Source organism: Ornithorhynchus anatinus, chromosome 3, assembly GCF_004115215.2.
Source record: "Ornithorhynchus anatinus isolate Pmale09 chromosome 3, mOrnAna1.pri.v4, whole genome shotgun sequence".
NCBI lineage: Eukaryota > Metazoa > Chordata > Mammalia > Monotremata > Ornithorhynchidae > Ornithorhynchus > Ornithorhynchus anatinus.
Window position 1 is genome coordinate 121,542,454 of NC_041730.1, and position 26,807 is coordinate 121,569,260.

General features: G+C 49.4%; 1 protein-coding gene across 1 annotated transcript in view; it reads right to left on the bottom strand.

Moving 5' to 3' along the window:
• Positions 1–26,283, bottom strand: part of PDLIM1 (PDZ and LIM domain 1) — a 44,679-nt gene extending 18,396 nt beyond the window's left edge. Inside the window, exons 1-3 of the mRNA XM_029060687.2 lie at positions 26,056–26,283; positions 12,865–13,016; positions 4,284–4,368 (exon numbers count right to left, since the gene is read on the bottom strand). Coding sequence (XP_028916520.1) covers positions 4,284–4,368; positions 12,865–13,016; positions 26,056–26,151 — 333 coding nt within the window. The 5' untranslated portion in view covers positions 26,152–26,283. The remainder of the gene's footprint in view (positions 1–4,283; positions 4,369–12,864; positions 13,017–26,055) is intronic.
• Positions 26,284–26,807: the final 524 nt, after the last annotated feature.

Here is a 26,807-nt window from a genome sequence, read left to right on the forward strand (position 1 = left end):
CCTTATCTTAAGTCAATGAGATACACACCCAGTTTTTATTCCACACTATTGTAAGTTTCCTTGGAGACGGCTAAACAGGAAGCCAAAACAATTGCATCAGCCCTGACTCGAAAGGCTTCAGAAATGTCTGGAGCCGGGGAAGGCCAATGCATTTACTGACATGTTTCAACGCTCACCTGAGGTTCTGGAACTAGCCAGGACATACCAGAGCAGCTAAAGAATCCCACTGTCTCAGAATTCACAAGATATTGTTACCGTAGCATAAACCAGGCTTGAAAAGGGTTTTGTCCTTGAAGTGGGCACTTCATCAGCAGCAGCAGCATTTACTGAGGTCCTACAGTACGCCGAGCACTGTGCTAAGCACTGTTATATTGTGTTCTCCCAAGTGCTTAGTACTGTCCTCTTCATATAGTAAGCACTCAATAAATACCATTGACTGATCGACTGATTACAACAGAATTAGAAGACACGATCCCTAAACTTAAGGCGTTTACAGTCCAACAGGAGGATCAGACACTCAAATTGCAGATGGGGGAGAAATATTCATTTATTCATTCACTCATTCAATGGTATTTACTGAGTGCTTACTGTGAGCAGAGCACCGTGCTAAGCGCTTGGTAAGTACAATTCAGCAATAGAGACAATCCCTGCCCACACCGGGCTTACAGCCTAGAAGGGGGGAGACAGGCATGAAAACAAGTAAACAGGCATCAATATAAATAAATAGAATTACATAATACATAAAATAATAAGGTATATACATATGTGTGTGTGTTGTGTGTGTGTAGGATACATTTAAGTGCAATGGGAGCTGTGATGGTTTAAGAACTTAGGTGGGGCAGAAGGGCTGAGGTGGCATTTGGGAGGTATAGAGGGATTCAGGGCAGTTAAAAGTGTCTGAGTCCTTGGGCTTCTCTGGACTGGTTGGGGCTGGGCTGTCTGGTTGGATGGACACTAAAGAGCTGAGAGGCAATCCTGCCCGGCAAACATCCAATCCAAGATCTGGTTCTGGAATTCTGGGGACTTTCAGACTGAATCAGGGATTCAAGAGAACCCAAGGATCCCAGTTTGGTCATGGGCGGGTCTAGGTAACCCACTTTGGAAGTCTGGATCCCGATGCCCCGCCCGCAGCAGGAAAGTAGCCCCTGTTGAAGGGTTTATTTCAATTAGGGTTGGCAAATCTGATCGGGTGTCCCTTGAGGACCAGGACCTAATTTTTCTGTATGCCCTCAGAAGCTAGTACAGAAGGCACTTTGTAAAAACTGATAATGATGACTGTCCTTGAACAACTGGACTCCTTGCAACTGACATGCTCTCGGGGGGCGGGGGATCCCCCAGGCCTTCAGTGACCAGTGGAGGGCCTTCCTGGAGCAGCCCTCCTGCCCAATTGAGTCCCAAAGCTCAGTGAGCCTGAGGGCTCTGGACCCAGCTCAAGCCTTGTGGGGAGGTGCGGGGGGTGGGTAGGGGGTTGGGGGTGGGGGCTGTCCCAGCTGAAATACACTGATTAGTTCACGGGTTATGGCCTGCAGGGACCTTGGGTCAGCTGCTTCCCAGCACATATGGAAACACCCTGAATTGTCCAAAATGACAGAGAAATGCTGCAAATAGAGATGTGTGTGTGTGTGTGTGTGTGTGTGTGTGTGTGTGTGTATGTGTGTAGTCACATATAGGCTTGCCTAGTGCTGTTAATTTTGCCGTAAGGATGATTTTCTTCAAGACTGAGGGCTGGCCATATTGTGTGGACATTACAAAACTGCCCATAATCACAGAACCGGAATGCCTGCAGGGCCCAGCCACCAACACACAAAAATATGACTCAGTCTGCATTTTTCCTTCATTATGATGGCTCCTGGGGTCCCAGGTGCCACAGACAACTCCCTGATGAACACTTCGCATCTTAGAAGACTTGTCCAAGATCTCCCACAATGCTGCTTTCATCACAGGGGCATTTTTGCATGGGAGTAGTCATTCTCTAGCTCACCAGACCCCCCATTGGCCAGCTTCAAGGCCAACTGATCCACAGACAGACCTCAATGCCCCCAGGGCATCACCACATACAGTGCCCCAATAATAATAATTGTGGAATGTGTTAAGTTCTTACTATGTGTCAAGCACTGTGCTAAGGACTGGAGTAGACACAAGATGAGCAAGTTCCACATAGGGCTCACAGTCTGAGTAGGAGGGAGATAAATATCATTGAATGGATGAATGAATGTCCACTTTGCAGACTGAGGCACAGAGAAGTTAAGTGACTTTCCTAAAGTCAAGTAGCAGACAAGCGGTGGAGCCAGGATTAGAACACAGGTCCTCTGACTACCAAGCCCGGGCTTTTTCCACTGGACTATACGACTTCTCAAAGCAGGAGTGATGGGAGGGGCCTCTTGGCTTCACTGGGCACATGAGGTGGGGCTCCCAAGGAGGGGATTGATGAGGTGATCCAACCTTAACCAACGTTATCCAACCTTGGCTTCACAGACTCCATCCTCTCCTGGTTCTCCTCTTATCTCTCTGGCCCGTCATTCTCGGTCTCCTTCATGGGCTCCTCCTCCCCCTCCCCCTCCCATCCACTAACTGTAGGGGTTCCTCAAGGGTCACTTCTTGGTCCTTTTCTGTTCTCCATCTATACTCACTCCCTTGGTGAACTCATTGGCTCGCACAGCTTCAACTGTCATCTCTACGCAGATGACACCCAAATCTACATCTCCTCCCCTAACCCTCCCCTGTTCTCTCTCCCTCCCTCCAGTCTCCTATCCCCTCCCGCCTTCCGGACATCTCCACCTGGATGTCTGCCCACCACCTAAAACTCAACATGTCTAAGACTGAGCTCCCTATCTTCCCTCCCAAGCCCTGTCCTCGCCCTGACTTTCCCGTCACTGTGGACGGCACTACCATCCTTCCCATCTCACATGCCCGTAACCTTGGTGTCGTCCTTGACCAGCTCTCTCATTCACCCCACACATCCAATCTGTCACCAAAACCTGCCTGTCTCACCTTCACAATATTGCCAAGATCCACCTTTTCCTCTCCATCCAAACCGTTACCTCGTTGGTACAATCTCTGATCATATCCCGAATGGATTACTGCATCAGCCTTCTCTCTGATCTCCCAACCTCCTCTCTCTCCCCACTTCAGTCTATATTCACTCTGCTGCCCGGATTACCTTTCTACAGAAAGGCTCTGGGCATGTCACTCCCCTCCTCAAAACCCTCCAGGGGTTGCCTATCAACCTTCACATGAAACAAAAACTCCTCACTCTTGGCTTCAAAGCTCTCCATCTCCTGGCCCCCTCTTACCTCACCTCCCTTCTCTCCTTCTACAGCCCAGCCCACCCACTCAGCTCCTCTACTGCTAATCTCCTCAGTGGGCCTTGTTCTCGCTTGTCCTGCCGTCAACCCCGGGGCCCACATCCTACTTCTGGCCCGTAATGCACTCCTTCCTCACATCTGTCAAACTAGCTCTCTTCCCCGCCTTCAAAGCCCTATTGAGAGCTCACCTCCTCTAAGAGGCCTTCCCAGACTGAGACCTCCTTTTCCTCTGCTCCTCCTCCCCCAACCATCGCTCCTACTCCCTCCCTCTGTTTTACCCCCTTCCCCGCCCCACAGCACTTGTATACATTTGTACATATTTATTATTCTATTTATTTTATTAATGATGTGCATATATCTATAATTCTACTTATCTGTTTTGATGCTATTGGTGCCTGTCTACTTATTTGGTTTTGTTGTCTGTCTCCCGCTTCTAGACTGTGAGCCCCTTTTTGGGTAGGGATTGTCTCTATTTGTTACCGAATTGTACTTTCCAAGCGCCTAGTATAGTGTTCTGCACACGGTAAGCCCTCAATAAATATGATTGAATGAATAAAGTGAAAATTGGTGGCACAGCAAATTCTCGGGGCCTCCTGGGAATTTCCCCCAAGGCACCGGGAGACTGAAATACACTGAGCTACACTCATTCTTAACAGTCCAGGAACTTCCATGGAAGTGCATCTTGGAGGCAGCCTCTCTGGAATTTTTGCTAAGCCAGTGTTGATTATTTTTAAAGAGATTTTCATTTATTGTACTTATTCTAAAACAGCCAAAAAAGGAAATGAGTGAAAGGCAATAACTTTTAGCCGGCAGCCAAACCAGGGAAGAGAATTGACAGCACATTCCAGGGCATAGTAGAAGCATAGTGTCTTGCCTGTCATGAAGCAAATCCCTGCAGCGTCACCCACCCCAGGAGCGGAAACTTGGCCCGTTGGGACCTCCAGAGGAGTGAAGCCTGGAGGGGAGAGGGTTGCCCACCTGAGGTTCGGAAGCTAAATTCATCTTGTATGGGTGGCGTTTCCCTTCCTCAGTCACAAGAGGAGACCAGACTTTGTGTTCCGTTCTGCAACAGAGTAAAATTGCACATCTATCATTCGTGTACTGAAGAAATTAAAAAATGACAGCCAGACAATGGTATATTTGGAACCAAAATGGCATCAGAGACAGCGTCAGACTACAGTTTATCACAGTGACAGGCAAGGACAAACCACAGAACACGGCAGAGGCATTTGGAAGTCAGACACATGTACGTAGGAGCCCCATGGTGGGACGAGGACTGTCCAACTTGATTTGGCCAGTTTCTATCCCAGCGCTTAGAACAGAACCTGACACATAGTAAGTACTTAACAAATACCATTAAAAAAAGAAAAGAAAGCCTCAGTTGAAGGAAAGCCCAAATGACCTAAATGCACCACAAACTTCAGCAAAAATGCAGTCAAGAGATAAGTCAAGAGAATTTGATATTTCCATCAGGTTTAAGAAAGCTGTAATAGGATCCTGGCGATCGTTAGGAGATTAAGTCTCTCCTATGAGAGAAAAGCAGCATGGCCTAGTAGAAAGACCTCGGGCCTCAGAGTCAGAGGACCTGGGTTCTAGTCCCAGCTCTGCCATTTACCTGTTGCGTGACACTGGGGAAGTCAACTTCTCCGAGTCTCAGTTCCCTCATCTACGTAATAGGGTTTCGATACCTGTTCTCCCTCCTACTTAGACTGTGAGCCCTGTGGACCTGATTATCTTGTATCCTCCCTGGTGCTCAGTACTGCTTGGCTCGGAGTAAGTGCTTAAAAAAATACATTATTCTGATGCTTATTATTATAATACCCACAGTTAAGCGATGAATTGAAGATGACTGGTGACCACAGTATCCCACCTCCAGCAATACTACTACTAATAATAATGGCATTTATTAAGTCCCTGCTATGTGTTAGGCACTGGGGTAGATACAAGGTTATGAAAATGGACAAAGGCCCCGTCCCACATGAGGCTCACTATCTAGTTTATCCCCATTTTACGGATGAGGAAACTGAGGGTCTTAGAGGCTAAATAATTTCATAATAATAATAATAATGATGGAATTTGTTAAGCGCTTAGTATGTGTCAAGCACTGTTCTAAGCGCTGGGGTAGATACAAGGTAATGGAGTTGTCCCAAGTGGGGCTCACAGTCTTCATCCCCATTTTTACAGATGAGGTAACCTCAAGGCACAGAGAGGTTAAGTGACTTGCCCAAGGTCACAAAGCAGCAAGTGGCAGAGCCGGGATTAGAACCCATGACCTCTGACTCCCAAGCCCGGGCTCTTTCCACTAAGCCACACTTGCCCTAGGTTTCACAAAAGCCACTGTAGAACTGGAATGATACCCAGGTCTCCCTGACTCCCCGTCCAGTGCCCTTTCCACTAAACTCCCCTGAAATTAATGGTCCTATATATTCTATGTATCACCCATAGAGTGTCCTGTTTTACTGTCCATTTCCAAGATACTTAAAATTTGCTACCACCGTGGCAGGGATGAGGGCGAATGGATTCAAGGAGTCTGGAATTTGGTGAGTCACAGAATATAAAAAGCAAGGCTCCTCCTTTTGTTGGTTACTTCCTCTACTTTTCCCGTTATTTCCCCGCTCTGATATTTCCCATCTGAATCCCAGAAATGGTAGCGCTGAGTCAAAGCGATCTTTTCTTCCCATTAAGAATATTTGGACCAATACATGCAAAATACGCGTGGGGATGGGAATGGAAACATAGGCAGTGGCAAGTGAGGATGTGGGGAGACAAAAGAACCGGGAAAGGCTGAATCCTTTGGGGCAGCATTGGGAGACTAGCCTTGAGGAAACCTTGGAGCAGAGTTGTGAGACTTCCTTGTGGGAATCTGGGCAGATCCGAAGGCCCACGGGCTAGCCAAGCTTTCGGGGTCGGGGGAGAGGCAGAGAGCTGGAGTGGGGAGGGCAAAAGCAGATAGTTGTCATGTTTGGCTTCATGTCCTACCCCTCATTCTTGCCTGTTGTTACGGGGGTCATCTGAGATATCCCTTTAAGTCTCTCGGGAAGACCAGGAAAATATGTCAGACCCTCTCCAAAGTGTAGCCCTGGCCCTGGCTTCGGATTATTGTTACACGATAATGCACCCTGGGCTGTCTGACCCCCCAGAATAAATAATGAAAACCCTCAAAACTTCCATCTAACACTTCTGAACCCTCTTTAGACATACCCAAGGATTAGAGATATAAAGCCCAGGCTTAACTGGGGATGGATATCAATGCTATTTATTGAGCATTTACTGTGTGCAGAGCACCTTATTAAGTGCTTGGTAAAGTACAATATAATAGAGTTGGTTGGTAGAAACTATCCCTGCCCACAAGGAGCGGACAGTTTACAGGGGGAGAAAGATATTCAAATAAAGTAGAGAAAGGGAAAATAGTAGGGTGTAATGGGGATAAGCCTCACGTGGGACAGGGCCTGTGTCCGAGCCCATAACCTGGGGTGAGAAGAAAAGTACTTCAGTGTTTCACAGCCAAGTGTCTAGTCAAGGGTGAGGGGAGGGCGGATGGGAAAAGGAGGACTTAGGGAAGGCCTTTTGGAGGGAGATGTGATTTTAGGTGGGTTTTGAAAGTGGGATGGGTAGAGATAGGGTAATCCTACTCTATTCCAACTTGGACAAAAATCTGGTGAGATATTATTAAAAAAAATAGCGGGAATACAATTCAAAGTGACTTCAGCTTATAAAAATCCATTAGGTCCCCAAATTGATATTGTTTTGGTTCTGCCCTCATTTTTCCCCTTCCTGACCATCTCCATCTCCTTCAGCTGTTCCCTTAGTGGAGAATACGCATAATCGGAGAGTCATCAAAGCATGAGAGAAAGAGCACTGGACTGGGAGGCAGAACACTGAGGTTCTAGTCCCAGCTCCACCATTTGCCTGCTGTTTGGTCTTGGGCAAATCATCGCACTTCATTCATTCAATAGTATTTATTGAGCGCTTACTATGTGCAGAGCACTGTACTAAGCGCTTGGGATGAACAAGTCGGCAACAGATAGAGACAGTCCCTGCCGTTTGACGGGCTTACAGTCTAATCGGGGGAGACGGACAGACAAGAACAATGGCACTAAACAGCGTCAAGGGGAAGAACATCTCGTAAAAACAATGGCAACTAAATAGAATCAAGGCGATGTACAATTCATTAACAAAATAAATAGGGTAACGAAAATATATACAGTTGAGCGGACGGGTACAGTGCTGTGGGGATGGGAAGGGAGAGGTGGAGGAGCAGAGGGAAAAGGGGAAAATGAGGCTTTAGCTGCGGAGAGGTAAAGGGGGGATGGCAGAGGGAGTAGAGGGGGAAGAGGAGCTCAGTCTGGGAAGGCCTCTTGGAGGAGGTGATTTTTAAGTAAGGTTTTGAAGAGGGAAAGAGAATCGGTTTGGCGGAGGTGAGGAGGGAGGGCGTTCCAGGACCGCGGGAGGACGTGACCCAGGGGTCGACGGCGGGATAGGCGAGACCGAGGGACGGCGAGGAGGTGGGCGGCAGAGGAGCGGAGCGTGCGGGGTGGGCGGTGGAAAGAGAGAAGGGAGGAGAGGTAGGAAGGGGCGAGGTGATGGAGAGCCTCGAAGCCTAGAGTGAGGAGTTTTTGTTTGGAGCGGAGGTCGATAGGCAACCACTGGAGTTGTTTAAGAAGGGGAGTGACATGCCCAGATCGTTTCTGCAGGAAGATGAGCCGGGCAGCGGAGTGAAGAATAGACCGGAGCGGGGCGAGAGAGGAGGAAGGGAGGTCAGAGAGAAGGCTGACACAGTAGTCTAGCCGGGATATAACGAGAGCCCGTAATAGTAAGGTAGCCGTTTGGGTGGAGAGGAAAGGGCGGATCTTGGCGATATTGTAGAGGTGAAACCGGCAGGTCTCGGTAACGGATAGGATGTGTGGGGTGAACGAGAGGGACGAGTCAAGGATGACACCGAGATTGCGGGCCTGCGGGACGGGAAGGATGGTCGTGCCATCCACAGTGATGGAGAAGTCTGGGAGCGGACCGGGCTTGGGAGGGAAGATGAGGAGCTCAGTCTTGCTCATGTTGAGTTTTAGGTGGCGGGCAGACATCCAGGTGGAGACGTCCCGGAGGCAGGAGGAGATGCGAGCCTGAAGGGAGGGGGAGAGGACAGGGGCAGAGATGTAGATCTGCGTGTCATCTGCGTAGAGATGGTAGTCAAAGCCGTGAGAGCGGATGAGTTCACCGAGGGAGTGAGTGTAAATGGAGAACAGAAGAGGGCCAAGAACTGACCCTTGAGGAACTCCAACAGTTAAAGGATGGGAGGGGGAGGAGGCTCCAGCGTAGGAGACCGAGAATGATCGGCCAGAGAGGTAAGAGGAGAACCAGGAGAGGACAGAGTCCGTGAAGCCAAGGTGAGATAAGGTACGGAGGAGGAGGGGATGGTCGACAGTGTCAAAGGCAGCAGAGAGGTCAAGGAGGATCAGAATGGAGTAGGAGCCATTGGATTTGGCAAGAAGGAGGTCATGGGTGACCTTAGAGAGAGCAGTCTCGGTAGAGTGGAGGGGACGGAAGCCAGATTGGAGGGGGTCTAGGAGAGAATGGGAGTTAAGGAATTCTAGGCATCGATTGTAGACGACTCGTTCTAAGATTTTGGAAAGGAAGGGTAGTAGGGAGATAGGACGATAACTGGAGGGGGAAGTGGGGTCAAGAGCGGGTTTTTTTAGGATGGGGGAGACGTGGGCGTGTTTGAAGGCAGAGGGGAAGGAGCCCTTGGAGATTGAGTGGTTAAAAATAGAAGTTAAGGAAGGGAGGAGGGCAGGGGCGATGGTTTTAAGAAGGTGAGAGGGAATGGGGTCCGAGGCGCAGGTGGAGGGGGTGGCACTTGCGAGGAGGGAGGAGATCTCCTCTGAGGATACTGCAGGGAAGGATGGGAAAGTAGGGGAGGGGGTTGTTGGGGGGAGGGGAGAGGCGGAGGGGTGACTTTGGGGAGCTCAGACCTGATCGTGTTGATTTTCGTGAGGAAATAGGTGGCCAGATCATTAGGGGTGAGAGATGGGGGAGGGGGAGGAACAGGGGGCCTAAGGAGAGAGTTAAAGGTCCGGAACAATCGGCGGGGGTGACGGGCATGGGTGTCGATGAGGGAGGAGAAGAAGCTTCTCCATGCCTCAACTTCCTCCTCCGTAAAGTGGGAATGAGGTACCTGTTTTGCTCCCTCCTGGATTGTGAGCCCATGTAGGACAGGGAGTGGGTCTGAGTTGATAATCCTGTCATCTACCCCAGCATTTAGTACAGTGCATGAATACTGTAATTACTACCTGTTTTGCTCTCAAAACATATCAGAGTTCTACCACAAACAGAGATTTCACTGAGGCCCCGTGGGGATAGAGAGAAGAGATGGTGGGATAGCTCAGAGGATTTTTGGCTGAAGCTCGCCTTCACCTCAGCTGTCCAGGTGGTGTCCTTTTTTGTTTAATGTATTTGTTAAGTGCTTAGCAGGTACCAGCGCTGAGGAAGATATAAGATAATCAGGTCGGAAACAGTCCATGTCCCATATGGGGCTCAGAGTCTTAATCTCCATTTTACAGATGAGGGAACTGAGGCACAGAAGTTAAATGACTTTCCCAAGGTCATACAGCAGACAGAAGGTGGAGCCAGGATTGAGGGGGGAGGGTTCCAGCTGCACAGGACGGAACATCCCGGACGGAACACGCCACCCGGACAGTAGATCCGGGAATGCACCAGAGTCAAAAAGCTTCCCGACTTCCCGGCAAGAGCCGCAGCATCGAGCAGGGCCAGATATCTCAAGCCCTGCTAACCGCCTACACTATAATAGTAATAACAGTAAAATCATAATAATGACAATAATAATATGTGGTATTTGGTAAGCACTTACTACATGTCCAACACTGTACTAAACACTGGGGTAGATGCAAGATAATCAGGTCAGACACAGTCCCTGTCCCATAGGGGCCTCACAGAAGGAAGAAGGGAGAATCGCTTTTTAATCACCAGATGAGAAAACTGAGGCACACGAAGTTAGGTGACTCGCTCAAGGTCACACGGCAGGCAAATGGCGGAGCTGGGATTAGAACCCAGGTCCCCTGACTACCAGGCCCAGACCCCGCTCAACCTCTTGGCTTGGGCGGCCCGGCACTTGCCGCACTCCTCCCCCACCTCTCCTCAGCAGCGGCAGCAGGAAGGCCATGATAATCTGCCACCCGGATGCGTCCCGACTGTATAATCGAGAGTTTACTCTTCCTGCCAATGATGCAGCGGGATCGAGAAGGAAAATGCAAATAACTGCAGATGAGGCTGCCTGCGGCTGTACTGGACATGTGTCTTTTGAAGACCCGACCGATGGGTAATGGATATTGTCCAGAAAGATCGATTCGGGTAAATGATGGGATAAACCGGAGTGGAAAACCAAATCCCTCGGCCAGGAAACAAAGAAGGCCGGCCCATCTGACGGCGGAGGAAGGAGGAAGAAGGAGGCAGTCATGGCTCACCCTCGATAATACTAGACGTTCCCTGCTGGTTGAGGAGTTGCCCGTGAAGAAGGAAAGAGAACTCTCTGGCTCCATTTTACCCTCAATGAAAAAGATGGCAATCAAAGGCCTCGATGACAAAGAAAAAATGGCTGTAACCTAAAGAACAATGGAGTCCTACATGTGCAATTTCCTTAAAGAACACTTTCCTAACAAGCCAACAAATCAGGGAGAATATTTCCAGCTTCCTTAGCTCTCATATAGATTTATGCTCACATAACTTATCTATTTTGACCACTCTAGGTAGAAGTATTTTCACATTTGCCTTTCCCAGTAGAGTATGAGCTCCTTGTGGGCAGGGAAAATGTCACTTTGTTATTCTCCCGCTACTTCTACTATTTGGGACAAGCCAATTGAAGATGGGCAGCCCACCTAGTCTTCTGGCAGGACAACAGATGGATTTCCCTTGTGAATGACTGGATCCCCAAGAACCAACTGCTTTCACTTGAATGCTTTACTGTGTGCCGAACACTGTACTAAGCGCTTAGGAGAGTATAATAAATACCACAGAGTCGGTAGGCACGTTCCCTGCCGATGAGTTGGAAGCGGAAGATATTGCTCTGCCCATAGAAAGTGCTTAAGAAATACGATCGAATGAATGGACGTGGAAGACTAACAGTCCTGAGCAGAAGCAGCGTGGCTTAGTGGAAAAGAGCACGGGCTTCGGAGTCAGAGGACATGGGTTCTAATCCCGACTCTGCCACTTATCTGCTGTGTGACCTTGGGCAAGTCACTTCACTTCCCTGTGCCTCAGTTCCCTCATCTGTAAAATGGGGATTTTAGACTGGGAGCCCCACATGGGACAACCCGATTGCCTTGTATCTACCCCAGTGCTTAGAACAGTGCTTGGCACCTAGTAAGCACTTAAATACCCAGTGATAAAACCTTGCAGTCTAGTACTCTAGGGACAGAATAGACCTGTACAGGCCTTCCCTGACTAAGCCCTCATTTCCTCTTCTCCCACTCCCTTCTGTGTCAACCTTGGACTTAGATTTGCTCCTTTTATTCACCCCACCTTCAGCCCCACAGCATTTATGTACATATCCATAATTTATTTATATTACTGTCTTCCCACTCTAGACTGTAAGCTCACTGTGGGTAGGAAATGTGTGTACCAACTTGCGCCTGGATTCCGGACCCAGGGTCCACCACCTGTCTGCTGTGGGACCTTGGTCAAGTCATTTTACTTCTCTGTGCCTCAGTTCCTTCATCTATAAAATGAGAGATTAAGACTGTGAGTCCCACGCTGAATGGGGACTGTGTCCAACCTGATTAGCTTGGACCTACCCCAGCACTTAGAACAGTGCCTGGCACATAGTAAATGCTTAACAAATACCCCGTAAACCCCACCGCCCCCACAAGAAACCTCTCCCAAGTGCTTAGTACAGTGCTCTGCACACAGTAAGCGCTCAGTAAATACGATTGACTGATTGAATGGTGTGGCATCACCTTGCCTTACTGGGTAAAAGGCTGAGGATAACCCAAGTCCAGAGAGAGACTCTAGGTTGCTTAAAATGGGACAGATTCTTGATATTGTAATTTTAAAATAAAAATCTAAGGAGGTTTGATTGAGTCTCATGTCCACAAATTTTCACAGACTTCTCTGGACAGAAGCTTGTCCAGAACTAAGCAGAAGAACGATGATGGCTCGGTCACAGTTTTAGTAAACGAACAAATGAAGCCGTAGTATATTGCCACCGCAAGGCAGCTTTCTTGTATTCTTACAGCAAAATTTGGGAAATATGCTTTTCATTGTTTGAACCCGTATTACTCTGGGAACCCATTTTCCTTGCATTCTTAGTTCTCTTCTGGCAATAAATAAATCACATAGCAAACAATCCCACATTGTGGCAATTTGTCTTATGTCATGCTTCTATTCAGCAACCACCCCTCCAACCCTACAGCAGCACTCTTAAGGATACGATTGTTGCCAGTCATGCTTTACTGCACAAAACTTCAAGTAGAAACAAGTCCAACCAAATTACAAGGAGCCCGGGGAAAACATAAACAGAAAAGAAAGAAAATTGCTGGAAAAGAGACCGTACCTGCCAACTGTTAGCGTTATTTTATCTAGGCAGTTCTTGATTTTATTCTGGGCTTCTAAATGAGTCATATTATCTGTGTTTTCTCCTTCGATGGCCATGATAACATCTCCAATACATACATTAGCAACTGCTGCCTTGCTTCCCGGAGTAACCTAGGGAAGGAAAATGAGAGGTCAATTACTGTTCATTCCGATACAGCAGAGTTCCAGTCCCTCCAGGCACAGCTGAGCACCAGCTCCTGCAGTTCAGTTGAAAGGTTGTGATGGATCACAGCCCCCTGGCTAACGTGGCTTAGTGGATAAAGCACGGCCCTGTGAGTCAGGAGGACCTGGATTCTGATCCTGACTCTGCCAGACGTCTGCTCTGTGGCCAGTCAGTTTTTCTGGGCCTCAGTTCCCTCATCTGTAAAATGGGGATTAAGAGTGTAAGCCCCATGTGCGACAGGGACTGTGTCCAACCTGGTTAACTTGTATCTATCCCAGTGTTTAGGACAGTGCTCGGCACACAGTAAGCACTTAACAAGTTCCGTAATTATTATTATAATCACCAGGGCCACATAGGCAAAGCCTCATGTCTGCGTAGAAGTCCATCTGAACTTCCAGGGACTGGAAATCTGAGCAGTACGATCAAGCAATACAAGCATTACGATCATTACATCTCATCATCACATCATTAATGTCTGTCTACTTGTTTTGTTGTCTTTCTTCCCCCTTCTAGACTGTGAGCCTGTCGTTGGGGAGGGATTGTCTCTATCTGTTGCCGAATTGTACTTTCCAAGCGCTTAGTACAGTGCTCTGCACACAGTAAGCGCTCAATAAATACAATTGAACGAATGAATGAATGAATACATCTCACAAATCCGGTGGGATTGGTCCAAAGGAAAAGCAGACACTCATTGGACTCACCTCCAGAATTTCAGTCCCCTCAGGGCTCTAAGCTCCAGGCTTAGAGCTTATCAGGGCCGACCTAACAACCACCTGGATTTTAAAAGAATGATAGCTTGAGTGCCACTTTTTTCCCCAAGAAAATGTTGTTTGAAATTACAAGTTTAAATGAAGAGGCAATTAAGTCACATAAGTTCACCCATACCCAAAGTACCGGCAGTCTCCGATAACCGGGAACAATGTTTAATCTAAAAGTCGTCTAGGCTCGGCTAGCCCTCAGAATAACCCTGAATTAATCACTCCATCGTCTGTATTTACTGAGTGCTTAATGTGTGCAGAGCACTGTACGAAGTGCCTGGGAGAGTACAAGATAATAGAGTTGGTAGACACATTCCCTGCCCACAATGAGGTTGGAATCCCCAGAGGAGTGAACTTTTTGGACTCACTTGCATCCGTGACCTTTGGGCATTTGATCTTCGCCTCACCCTCAACCCCGTGGCACTTATGTACATATCTATAAATTACATCACACAAATTATTTAGTCATGTCTGTCTTCTCCTCTAGACTTTAAGTTCATTGTGGCCAGGGAATGTGTCTAACACCTCAGGTGTATTGTACTTTCCCAACCGCTTAGTACAGTGCTCTGCACACAGTTAGCACGCGATAAATACCACTGATGATATGGGGTGGGAAGAGAGGAGGATTTCTCTCCGGAGTTCTCTTTTCCCCACAGGGAAGGACTGCATCCTGAGCTTGGCCAATAGGATGCAGGAAGGCTATTTATCCTGGTGTTTCCCCACCCAAGTCCAATTTTTGTGGGAAGCTCGGAATCAGAAGTGGGGATCATTCATGGTTGCTAAGAGATTCTCCTGGCCAAATGGGCACCATATCCCCTTTTGGAGCCACCCAATCTCATCCCTGAGGGCCGTCAGGGCCGAGACCTTCCGTCAACTTAGTCAGTCAGACCCACAGAGATGCCAGGCCGGAAGCACAAATGGGCAGTATTTATTTCAGCCTCTGATGGTTGGAACCGCTAAGTGTTTTGACAAGGCAGACCGCATGTGTGCCTTGCCACACATCCCCGCCTCCCCCGTTGCACATGTGGTCAAGATTAAATGGATTTCAAAGGGGAAGTTCTTCTGAAACGTTAGTGTAGTTATGCCCCAGGTGACGGCACTGAAAAGCCAAAAAGTCAAAAGGTGATTTTAAAGTTCAGTGACTAACGCTTTCACTTTGGGGTAATTCGCTTCACTCACCCTGATTTATTGACAGAAAACATACACAAATGTAAAATTTCCAAATCCAATTCCAAGTGAGTGGAAAGTGGAAGGAAGGTGTGGGAGAGAGGGAGAGAGACAGGAGGGTGGAAGATAGGAGAGAGGAAGGAAGCGGTATCCCATAGTAAGAGAAAGGGGCCATGAAGGGGAGCCAAGCCCAGAGATTCGGGACGTTTGTGGTGCAAGGGAAAGATACGAGGGTTATTTTATAGTTAGGGAGGGGGACGAAAATCACTGCTTGCACCCAAGCATTTTCTTAAAGAGATTTTTAAAATCTGGGTTTATAGATGGTAGTATTGTTCTCAGATTCTTAAACCTATATCCAATTTTCTTAATCAGGCAATTCAGAGTATACTATTACATTCTTCTTCAAGACTGAATTAGAGACAGCTGAGAGAGAAAAAACCGATTTGCCAAATTCTTACCTACAGATTAAAATTTAACTCCCATCCCTTTTCTGAATATGGAAGGTTTATTCCAAGACAGTGGGATTGCCTTCCTCCACTCTCAACCTGTTAGCCAGAATCAATTAGTTGTATTTATTGAGTGTTTTTTGGTGTGTAGAGTACTGTACTAAGCGCTTGGCAGAGTGCGTACAACAGAGTCGGTAGACACAGTCTCTGCCCACAGTGAGTTTACAGTCTAGAGGACCCACGGTTATCAATTCTACCCTTTCTCTCTCAGCCTCTCTTGTGGTTTAGTGCTTTCTTTATGCTAAGTGCTGGTAAAAGATAATCAGTTTGGACACAGTCCTTGTCCCACATAGGGCTCACAATCTAAGAAGGAAGGAAAATGGTATTTAACCCCCATAAGAAGAAACTAAGGTCTAGAGAAGTTAAATGACCTGTCCAAGGTCATACTGTAGGCAAATGGCAGAGCCAGGGTTAGAACCCAAATCCTCTGTTTCCCAGGCTCGTGTTCTTTCCACTACACCATGCTGCTTCTCCTCATATCACAAGATGAAAGAACATTAAGAAGGCAGTTGGAATTTTTATGATTCCCCTCATTCCACCACTGTTCTACTGCTCTGCACAAAGTAGATGCTGTACATATGTTGCCGCTGTATATTTGCTGAAAACAAACATCTAGGACAATTTAGAACTAGAAGGGCATGAAAAGAAGGATGAAAACTTGGCCTCCCTGTCTGATTTTCTTTTGGGTCGGATGCACGTACGATTTGTAGAGGGAAATTTGTCAGACTGAGTAAGATGATCATTCCTGTGATAAAATCAGAAGGTGTAAAACGATTGTTCTCTAACGGAAGGGGTTTGGCATCAGTAGGGAGGAGAAAGCAAGCTATTGCAACGTGGGACTGTCTAAAGATAATGGGGCTTCCACCCTTTCCAAAGATGGCTGCCATGATGCTTCTCTCAGAAACACGGGTGACCCCACCACCCTTCTCAAAGATGGCGGGAGTCCAAAGTGATCCATCAGCACATAGTAAGCGCTCAATAAATACGACTGAATGAATGAATCAACAGGATGCACTTCAGGGCCTTGGAGCCACTGACCGGAGCGTTCGGTCAACGGGGTTCAGGGGACTGGATAGCAGGGGGAGGCAGCAATGGGGAAATACTCTTCTGATGTTGTGCTTGATGTCATTGTGTTATGTTGTGTATGTATGGGACGGCATTGTGTGGAGTGGGTCTTTCTGCCCCACCTCAAGAGCCACTGAATGCCTGCAGGCAGCCAGCCCTGTGGGGACTGTTATATTCCAGGATAATCTGGCGGACAGGGTGCTGTTAATTCAGTGATCTGTCGGGGTCCTAGCCTTTAACCAGAAAAAACCATTCTGGAGAAAGCGTGAGTGCTTGTCTCCCAACCATCTGTTCAGGATCACTGGAGGAGGGGATTGTTTGTTAATATTCATCATCACCATCAACAACAGAAGTATTGCTTGAGCACCTACTGTTTGCAGAACACTTTGCTGAGTGGATGGAAGAGTACAACAGAAAAACAAACAAACCAACTGGTCCCTGCCATTAAAGAGATTTATCTTTTAGCCCTATATTCTGCTTTGGAAGGATCTCCTCATTCTATGAAGGATTTTAAATGATTTGAAGCCTTTATGTACATATCATCCTCATCATCAATGGTAGAGAAGGAGTGTGGCTCAGTGGAAAGAGCTCAGGCTTGGGAGTCAGAGGTCATGGGTTCTAGTCCTGGCTCTGCCACTTGTCAGTTGTGTGATTTTGGGCAAGTCACTTCACTTCTCTGAGCCTCAGTTACCTCATCTGTAAAATGGGGATTAAGACTGTGAGCCCAAGTGGGACGACCTGATTACTTTGTATCCTCTCCAGTGCTTAAAACAGTGTTTTGCACATAGTAAGCGCTTAACAAATGCCATCATTATTATTATTTATTGAGCACTTACTGTGTGCACAGCACTATACTATGAGCTTGGGAGAGTACAATACCACAGAGCTGGTAAACACGTCTCCTGCCCACAGTGAGCTTATAGTGTACATATCTTATAATCAATCATATTTATTGAGCGCTTATTTCATGCAGATCCCTTGCACCCTCCCTCCCCAACTCGCTTCTCCCCTCCTCCAACGCAGCCCGCGCAGCCCGCACACTTCGCTCCTCTAGTGCTGATCTTCTCACTGTCCCTTGATCTCGCCTGTCTCACCACCCACCCCTGGACCACGTCCTGCCTCTGGTCTGTAATGCCCTCCCTCCTCAAATCCCCCACACTTCAAAGAAAGGCTTACTGAACGCCCATCTCCTCCAAGAGGCCTTCCCAGACTAAATCCCACTTTTCCTCATCTCCCACTCCCTTCTGTGTCACCCCGACTTGCTTCCTTTACTCTTCCCCCCTCCCAGCCCCACAGCACTTTTGTACAGATCTGTAATTTTCTTTATTTGTATTGATGGCTTTCTCTCCCACTCTAGACTGTAAGTTCATTGTGGGCAGGGAATGTCACCTTTCATTGTTGTACTGTACTTCCCCAAGCGCTTAGGGCTCTGCTCACAGTAAGCGCTCAATAAATACGTTCGAATGAATGGATGAATGAACTATATCCACGATCACTTCCTCCAATCTACAATTTATCTGATTGGAAGCTCCTTGAAGGCAGGAATAAGGGGTATTACGTCGATTATCGTCTGTCAGGTCCTCAATATGGTGTTCCGCGCCCAGAAACTCAATAATTACTATTGACTGATTGATGAAGTGGGGTGAAGAAGACTTTACAATGTAGTATTCTACAAAAGCAGCTGATCACGAACAAGAACCTTCAAAGGATGAGCAAGGCCGGTAGAAACTTGTTTCTGTTTAGGGTTGAACTTATCAGTCCCCATCAGAGGACACCTGCTTTCGTTGATTAACATGTTGCATGAATAACCTTAGCTTTTCTTTCATCTCGACTGATGTAAGAATGACCTCACTACGGGATTTGCTACAGATTCTCTACTTTCTTTAATACTCTTCAGTTTTCGTGAACTCTGAGACCAGTGAGTGCCGCAACTCATCTGGTCATCGTTAAAGATATTTATTGAGCACTCGCTGTGTGCACAGCACTGTATTAAGCGCTGAGGAGAGTACGCTATAGCCGAGTTGTTAGGCACCTTCCCTGCTCATAAAGAGCTTGCAGTCTAGAGGGGGAGACTGATGTTAATATGAATCAACAGATGATTTATACAGATATGTACTTAATGTTTGCACTTTGGTAGGCTCAGGTACCTTCTGTTCACCAAAATAAGAACAGATACGGAACGTTCCGTTTCCGTGGGCTATCGGTGACTACGATTTAAACTAGTCTGCGAACTAGGCATTGTATCTGCTGCCTGAAAACGTGTCTGAGGCTCCCCTGGAGCTGAGTGTTGAACAGATGCGGGGGAAACGGCAGCGTCTCCAGGACTGTGCTTCAAGGCCACGGGGTGGGGTTGTGTGGGGAGCGAGCAGGGAAGGGGCCGGGGTTGGGGGGGGGGGGGACCCTGGAGCCCTCGACCCCCACGGGAAGCCGGCCCCAGCAAAAACTGGGAAGTCCTTGGAGCCGCCTGGCAGTTCCCATGGCCGTGTCCCCACGGTAGCTACCAGATGGCCCGGGAGGCTCTGGGCTGGAGGTGGATGGGAACTCAACCCACTGGCCAGGTTCCAAGAGAGCCTGCCAACTGAGATGAACTCTGCCCCTTCGAGGGGTAGGCGGTGCTAGAAGTCAGCAGGATGGGCTGCAACTGGCGGCTCCTGCCCATAAGGGCCCGGGGCAGGGAGGGGCTGTGCCAACCGGCCCCCGACCCGGCCTCTCTCAGCGGTCACCGGCAGCCCCACCGATCCCATTTCACTTCACGCTGTAAGCTCGCTGTGGGCAGGAGACTTGTCTACCAACTCTGTTGGACTCAACTGAGTACAGTCCACTCAATAAATATGATTGATCGATTGACCCCGAGGCCCTCTGCCCCCAGCTTCTCCACTCCCCCACCCCCCGCGATGCTCTCTCTCCACCTCCCTGTGGCATCCCAGGAAGAAATATCTTTCACCTTCAGCCCCGCGACACGAGCACTGAACTCAGCAAACACAGAGACCTTTGCCTCAAAGACTAGCCGGAACGTACTCAGGTCCGCCGGGGCGGAGGTGAGAGTTCAAGTTGTGACTTCTGCTGGAGGTGTATCAGAAATGCCATTACTGATTCAGATCGAGAGTCTGCCCATTCCCGCTTTCTGTCATTGAGGGACCCGCCCCTCCCTGACTATATGATCTAAAAATCCTATCTCCGCCAAGAGGCCTTCCCTGACTTAGTCCTCATTTCCCCCATCCTATTTGCCCTCCCTTCTGTGTCACCTAAGCATTCGGGTCTATACCCCTGAAGCACTGTGATGCCCCACCCACAGCACTTGAGAGAAATGGCAGAGTATAAAGATATGTACCCATCTGTAATTTATCTTAATGTCTGTCTCCCCTTCTAGACTGTAAGCTCCTTGTGGCCACGGAATATGTCTACCAGCTCTATTTTATTGTAGGCTCCCAAGCGCTTAGTAAGGTGCTCAGTAACTACCATTGATTGATTGCATCAAACAGAATACTTTGATTCTCTCCCTCTGACTCTGGGCCCCCTAAGGCTCGGCCTAGGACTCTTTGCAGCTTGAATACTTAGTAGATACTAGTCTACTTTTTTTGGATGGTATTTGTTTAGCGCTTACTATCTGTTAAAACCTGTTGTAATAATAATGTTGGTATTTGTTAAGCGCTTACTACGTGCAGAGCACTGTTCTAAGCGCTGGGGTTGATGCAGGGGAATCGGGTCGTCCCAAGTGAGAAGCAGCGTGGCTCAGTGGAAAGAGCACGGCCTTTGGAGTCAGAGCTCGTGAGTTCGAATCCCAGCTCTGCCACGTCGGCTGTGTGACTGTGGGCAAGTCACTTAACTTCTCGGTGCCTCGGTTCCCTCATCTGTAAAATGGGGATTAAGACTGTGAGCCCCATGTGGGACAACCTGATTCCCCTATGTCTACCCCAGCGCTTAGAACAGTGCTCGGCACATAGTAAGCGCTTAACAAATACCAACATTATTATTATTATTAAGTGAGGCTCACAGTTAATCCCCATTTTACAGATGAGGTAACCGAGGCACCGAGAAGTGAAGTGACTTGCCCACAGTCACACAGCTGACAAGGGGCAGAGCCGGGAGTCGAACCCATGACCTCTGACTCCGAAGCCCAGGCTCTTTCCACTGAGCCACACTGCTGCTCGTTGTAAGTGTTGGGATAGATACAAGTTAATTACTTCTCCCCTCTCCCGAGTTCTTAGCCTGATATTGGCTTCTAGGGTTAACATTTCAGAGAATTAAGGAATGGACATTTTTCACCAGCAACCACTTTTTGGAAACTTTCTGATAAAACCCTAGTCTCCTGATCTGAGGTGCAAGACTTCTTTTTTTTCCCCCCAGTTAATGAATATCAAATTTAAATCTAAAAAACCAGAAAAAGGCAGTTTTACTTAATGAGTCTTGAACAAAGGGCACATTCCTAGAAATAAAACAAATGATTACAAATCATAAAAATGAATATTTTGCAAAGATAACCCTGTAGCTTCATCTCCTCTCCTACCGCCCCGTAGTCGGTCGCTGGTGAAATTAGCAGTACGGTAGGTAGCCCTTGGGGCTAGGATGTAAATAGGGTGGAGGGTGGGTCGGGACGGGTGAAAGGGTGGAGGAAGACCTGGTGAAGGAAGTTCACGGAGGGGTTTGTTGAAGCTTTGGGCCTCCCTCACTACACTGTGGCGGCAGGGGTGTGGCATGAGGAGGCCTGCCCTCCACCCTCCAGGAAGGGGACACTGGACTTGCAAAAACTGACAAGGCTGATAGGAGGATCAACATCACAGACGGCTTTGTTTCCACACTGCCCTAGTCGACAGCTCAGCCAGGGGATGCACTGAGGGGCTGATTTATTCAAGCAACAGTGAAAGCTACTGAGACCCCGAGTGTAAAAGGAGGGCCAAGAGGGGGAGGCTCTTGAAACTGGCTTCATGAAAATACTGGCCTCCCAAGTCCCTTGGCCCTCAGAGTGGGGGGTGCTGCTGGGGCCTGAGCATGGCTGACCCAGGGCTCTACTTTTTCAGAGTCCATCTCTGGGGTGCTGGGCCTCCAACCAGCCTCACACGAAGGCCCACCCCTCAGAGCCTGGGTCCAGGAGTGGAAGGGCACAGAAACCTGGCGGAACCACAGTCGCTAAACTCCTAATGCTTTGCCTCACCCATTAAAAGACTGTTTCATTATATTCCATTCATTCAGTAGTATTTATTGAGCGCTAACTGTGTGCAGAGCACCGTACTAAGTACGGGGCATTGTTTTGACAAGCCATCCATTAGTGCCGAATTTGGTGACAGAATTGATTTGGGGTAACTAGAACTACTTTCACCCCAAATTAGATCAGAATAGAACCCTCTTTTCATATCAATAACTGCCTGGGAGCACCTGAGAATTTCTATCATGCAGTCTTTTGTCAAGTGTGGATTGGGAAAGCTTTTTTTTAAAAAATGGTGTTTGTTAAGTGATTTTATACGCTACGCACTCTACTAAAGCGCCGGTGTTGATACAAGATAATCAGGTTGGACAGAGTCCATGTCCCACATGAGGCTCCCAGTCTCAATCCCCATTTTACTGATGGGGGAACTGAGGCACGGAGAAGTTAAGGGATTTGCCCCAGGTCACGCAAAAGGCATGTGGAGGAGCTGGGATTAGAATCCAGGTCCTCTGACTCCCAGGCCATTTTGGGGAAGTTTGGGATGAGATGATTGACTGCTTGATGGGTGTGAGATAAAGAGAAGACTGGAGTGGGAGGCAGAGACATCAAACTTTAGAAAAGAAATAAACAAACAGAAGCCCAGCACAGAAGAGACAGGGAGCATCTGGGATCATGTTTGTTTGTTTTATGGCACTTGTTGAGTGCTTACTATGTGTTAAATACTCGTCTAAGCCCAAGTCAATTTGGTTGGACACAGTCCCTGCTCACATGGGGCTCACCGTCTTAAGTAGGAGGGAGAACAAGTACTGAACCCCCACTTTACCGTGGGGAACCTGAGGTACAGAGGATAATAATTCTAATAATAATTCTGGTATTTATTAAGTCCTTATTATTTGCCAGGCACTGTTCTAAGCACTGGGGCAGCTCTGCCACTTGTCAGGGGATTAAGAGTGTGAGCCCCACGTGGGACAACCTGATTCCCTTGTGTCTACCCCAGCGCTTAGAACAGTGCTCTGCACATAGTAAGCGCTTAACAAATACCGACATTATTATTATTACAAGATACAATCCCTGTCCCACCCGGGTCTCATAATCTCAATTCCCATTTTCCAGATGAGGGAACTGAGGCACAGAGAAATGAAGTGACTTGCCCAAGGTCACCCACCAGACAAGTGGTGGAGCCGGGATTAGAACCCATGACCTTCTGAGTCCCAAGCCCGTGCTCTATCCACTAGGCAGAACAGTTAAGTGGCTTGCCCAAGGTCACACAGCAAGCAACCGGCAGAACAATTGGTAGAGGCTGAGATTAGAACTCAGGTCCTCTGACTCCTGAGCCCCGGCTCTTTCCACTCGGTCACACTGCTCCTCGTGCCTACCGACTCAATTGTACCGGTCAATCAATCAATCGTAAATATTGAGGACTTCACTGTGTGCAAAGCGCTGAACTACACGCTTAGAAGAGCACAATATAACAACCTAGCAGTGTTGCCTGTCTGCAACGAATTTTCAGTTTACAGCATCTCCCAAGCGTTGAGCACAATGTTCGGCACACAGCCAGCGCTCCATTCATTCATTCGTTCATTCAATCGCATTTATTGAGCGCTGACTATGTGCAGAGCACTGTACTAAGCGCTTGGAATGGACAATTCGGCAACAGATAGAGACAATCCCTGCCCAACAACGGGCTCGCAGTCTAAAGGGGGGAGACAGACAACAAAACAAGTGGTCAGGCGATCAATCGGTACCATCAATTGACCTGAAAAGTGGTAATGGAGCTGGGTGAAATTATGGTTGCTCCTCGGGCAGACCCTCGAGGGCCTTCCTCAGGTAGGTGGGCAGATCTTTAGCCCGGCCTGCCGGTCGGGGTGGAGAGGGAAGAGCGGGCCCAGGCATGGAGCGGCTGGGGGAGGGGGAGATCTCCAGCTGTTAGGAGACTAATAATAACGGTATTTTACTCAATAGTATTTACTGAGCGCTTCCTGTGTGCAGAGCACTGTACTAAGCGCTTGGAATGGACAATTCGGCAACGGATAGAGACAATCCCTGCCCAATAACGGGCTCGCAGTCTGAACTTAAGTGCTTACTACGGGCCAAGCACTGTTCCAAGCGCTGGAGTAGATACAAGATAATCGCGTTGTCCCAGGCGAGGCTAGCAGTCTTAATCCGGCCCTTAGAACAACGCTTGGCATATAAGCGCTTAGTACAGTGCATCGCCCACAGTAATCGCTCCTTAAATCTGACTGAATGAATTGTATACGCTTAACGAATACCGTCCTTACTAATAATCCCCATTTTACAGCCAAAGAAACTGAGGCCCGGAGGAGGGAAGCGGCTGGCCTGAGGTCACCCAGCAGACCAGTGGAGGGCGGCGGGATCAGAGAAGCAGCGTGGCTCAGTGGCAAGAGCCCGGGCTGGGGAGTCAGAGGTCGTGGGTTCGAATCCGGCCTCCGCCACTGGTCGGCTGGGTGACTTTGGGCAAGTCACTTCGCTTCTCAGGGCCTCCGTCCCCTCATCTGGAAAATGGGGATGAAGACTTTGAGCCCCACATGGGACAACCTGATGACCTTGCATCTCCCCCCATGCTTAGAACAGTGCTCGGCACAGAGTAAGCGCTTAACAAATACCATCATTATTATCATTAATCCGGAGCTTAGAACAGCACTTCATTCATCCATTCAACGGTATTTTTGGAGCGCTTACTAATAATAATGGTGGTATCTGTTAAGCGCTTACTCTGTGCAAAGCACTGTTCTAAGCGCTGGGGGGATACCAGGTGATCAGGTTGTCCCACGTGGGGCTCACAGTCTTAATCCCCATTTTACAGATGTGGTAACTGAGGCACAGAGAAGTTAAGTGACTTGCCCAGAGTCACACAGCTGGCAAGCGGCAGAGCCGGGATTCATGTGCAGAGCACTGTACGAAGCGCTTCGAATGGACAATTCGGCAACAGATAGAGACAATCCCTGCCCATAAGCGCTTAGTACAGTGTTCCGCACACAGTAAGCGCTCCGTAAAGAGGATCGAGTGAATAGTGTGCGCTTAAGCGAATAGCGTCCTTACTATGAAGCAGCGTGGCTCAGTGGAAAGAGCACGGGTTTTGGAGCCAGAGGTCATGGGTTCGAATCCCTGCTCTGCCACTTGTTAGCTGTGTGGCTGTGGGCAAGTCACTTAACTTCTCTGTGCCTCATCTTTAAAATGGGGATGAAAACTGTGAGCCCCACGTGGGCCAACCTGATCACCCTGCCTCTCCCCCAGCGCTTAGAACAGTGCTCTGCACATAGTCAGCGCTTTACAAATACCAACATTAACATTATTAATGCTCATTTTACAGCCGAGGAAACCGAGGCCCGGAGGAGGGAAGCGGCTGGGCTGAGGTCACCCAGCAGACCAGTGGGGGAGGCGGGATTGGAACTCAGGACCTCTGCCTCCCAAGTCCCGGGATCTTTCGGCCGCCGCCCTGTCGGACGAAGCCGCGCCCCTGCCTGCCGGGGGAGGCTGCATTCAGTCATTCAATCGTATTTATCGAGCAGTGCTCTGCACCTCGTGCTCTGCACCTAGCGAGCAGTGCTCTGCGCCTAGTGAGCGCTCAATAAATACGACTGAATGAATGAATGGTCTGCTGGGTGCACTTGGGCCTCAGTGACCTCAACTGTAAAATGGGGACTAACACTGGGAGCCCTCTGGGGGGGCAGGGACCTTGTCCGACCCCATTATCTTGTATAAATGGTGGTATTTCTTAAGCGCCTACTCCGTGCAGAGCACTGTTCTAAGCGCTGGGGGTGATCAGGTGGTCCCACGTGGGGCTCCCAGTCTTCCCCCCCACTTTCCAGACGAGGTCACTGAGGCCCAGAGAAGTGAAGTGACTTGCCCACAGTCCCCCAGCTGGCAAGCGGCGGGGCCGGGATTGGAACCCACGACCTCTGACTCCCCAGCCCGGCCTCTTTCCACTGGGCCACGCCGCTTAGCAGAGAATGCGCGGGGCACTGTACCGAGCGCCTTAGACTTTGTGCGGGGCACTGTACTGAGCGCTGGGGATGGCTAATTCGGCAACAGAGAGAGACCATCCCTGCCCTATAATGGGCTCGCAGACTCAACGGGGGCCAGCCAAGCCCAACGGAACAAAAGAAAACGAGATCAATAGAATCATGGAGATGTACGCCTCGTTAAGAAAATAAATAGGGTGAGAGATAATATAGAGATGAGCAGAGCGCGGGGGGGGGGGGGGGGGGGAGAGTGGAGGGAAAGGGAGGGCCGAGTGTGGGCAGGCCTCCTGGAGGAGGTGAGCTCTCAGGAGGGCTTTGGAGAGGGTTAGTTTGTCGAGGAGGGGAGAGGCGGTCCGGCCGCTTACCCTGGAGATGGTGAGGGGCTGCTCGAAGTCCTTTCCTCCCACCAGGCGGAAGCCCCACGGCCCCGGGCCCTGGATGACGATCCGCTCCGTGTTCATGGCTCGGCCGGGACGGGATGGGACGGGACGGGACGGGAGGGAAGGGAAGGGAAGGGAAGGGCGGGACGCTCCGCGGCGGGAGAGACGCAGCTCCGAGGCCAGCAGACCCGGGACGACTCCGGGGAAAGGCACGGTGCGGGACGCGCCCCCCCACCGCGGGACACGCCCCCAGACCGCAGGACACGCCCACGGGCAGCCGGGACACGCCCCCAGACCGCAGGACACGCCCGTAGGCAGCCTGGACACGCCCCCGGACCACAGGCCACGCCCACAACCAGCCAGGACACGCCCCTGGACCGCAGGACACGCCCGCATGCAGCCAGGACACGCCCCCAGACCGCGGGACACGCCCCCAGACCGCAGGACACGCCCATAGGCAGCCGGGACACGCCCCCAGACCGCAGGACACGCCCACCTGCAGCCGGGACATGCACCCAGACCGCAGGACACGCCCATGGGCCGTCGGGACACGCCCCCAGAGTGCAGACCATGCCCACGGGCAGCCAGGGCACGCCCCCAGACCGCAGGCCACACCCACAGACCGTCAGGACACGCCGTCGGACCGCATGCCACGCCCACTGCCAGCGAGGATACGCCCCTAGACCCCCGGGACCAGCCCCTTGAGCGCGAGGACGCGCCCCCAGCCCCCGGGCCAC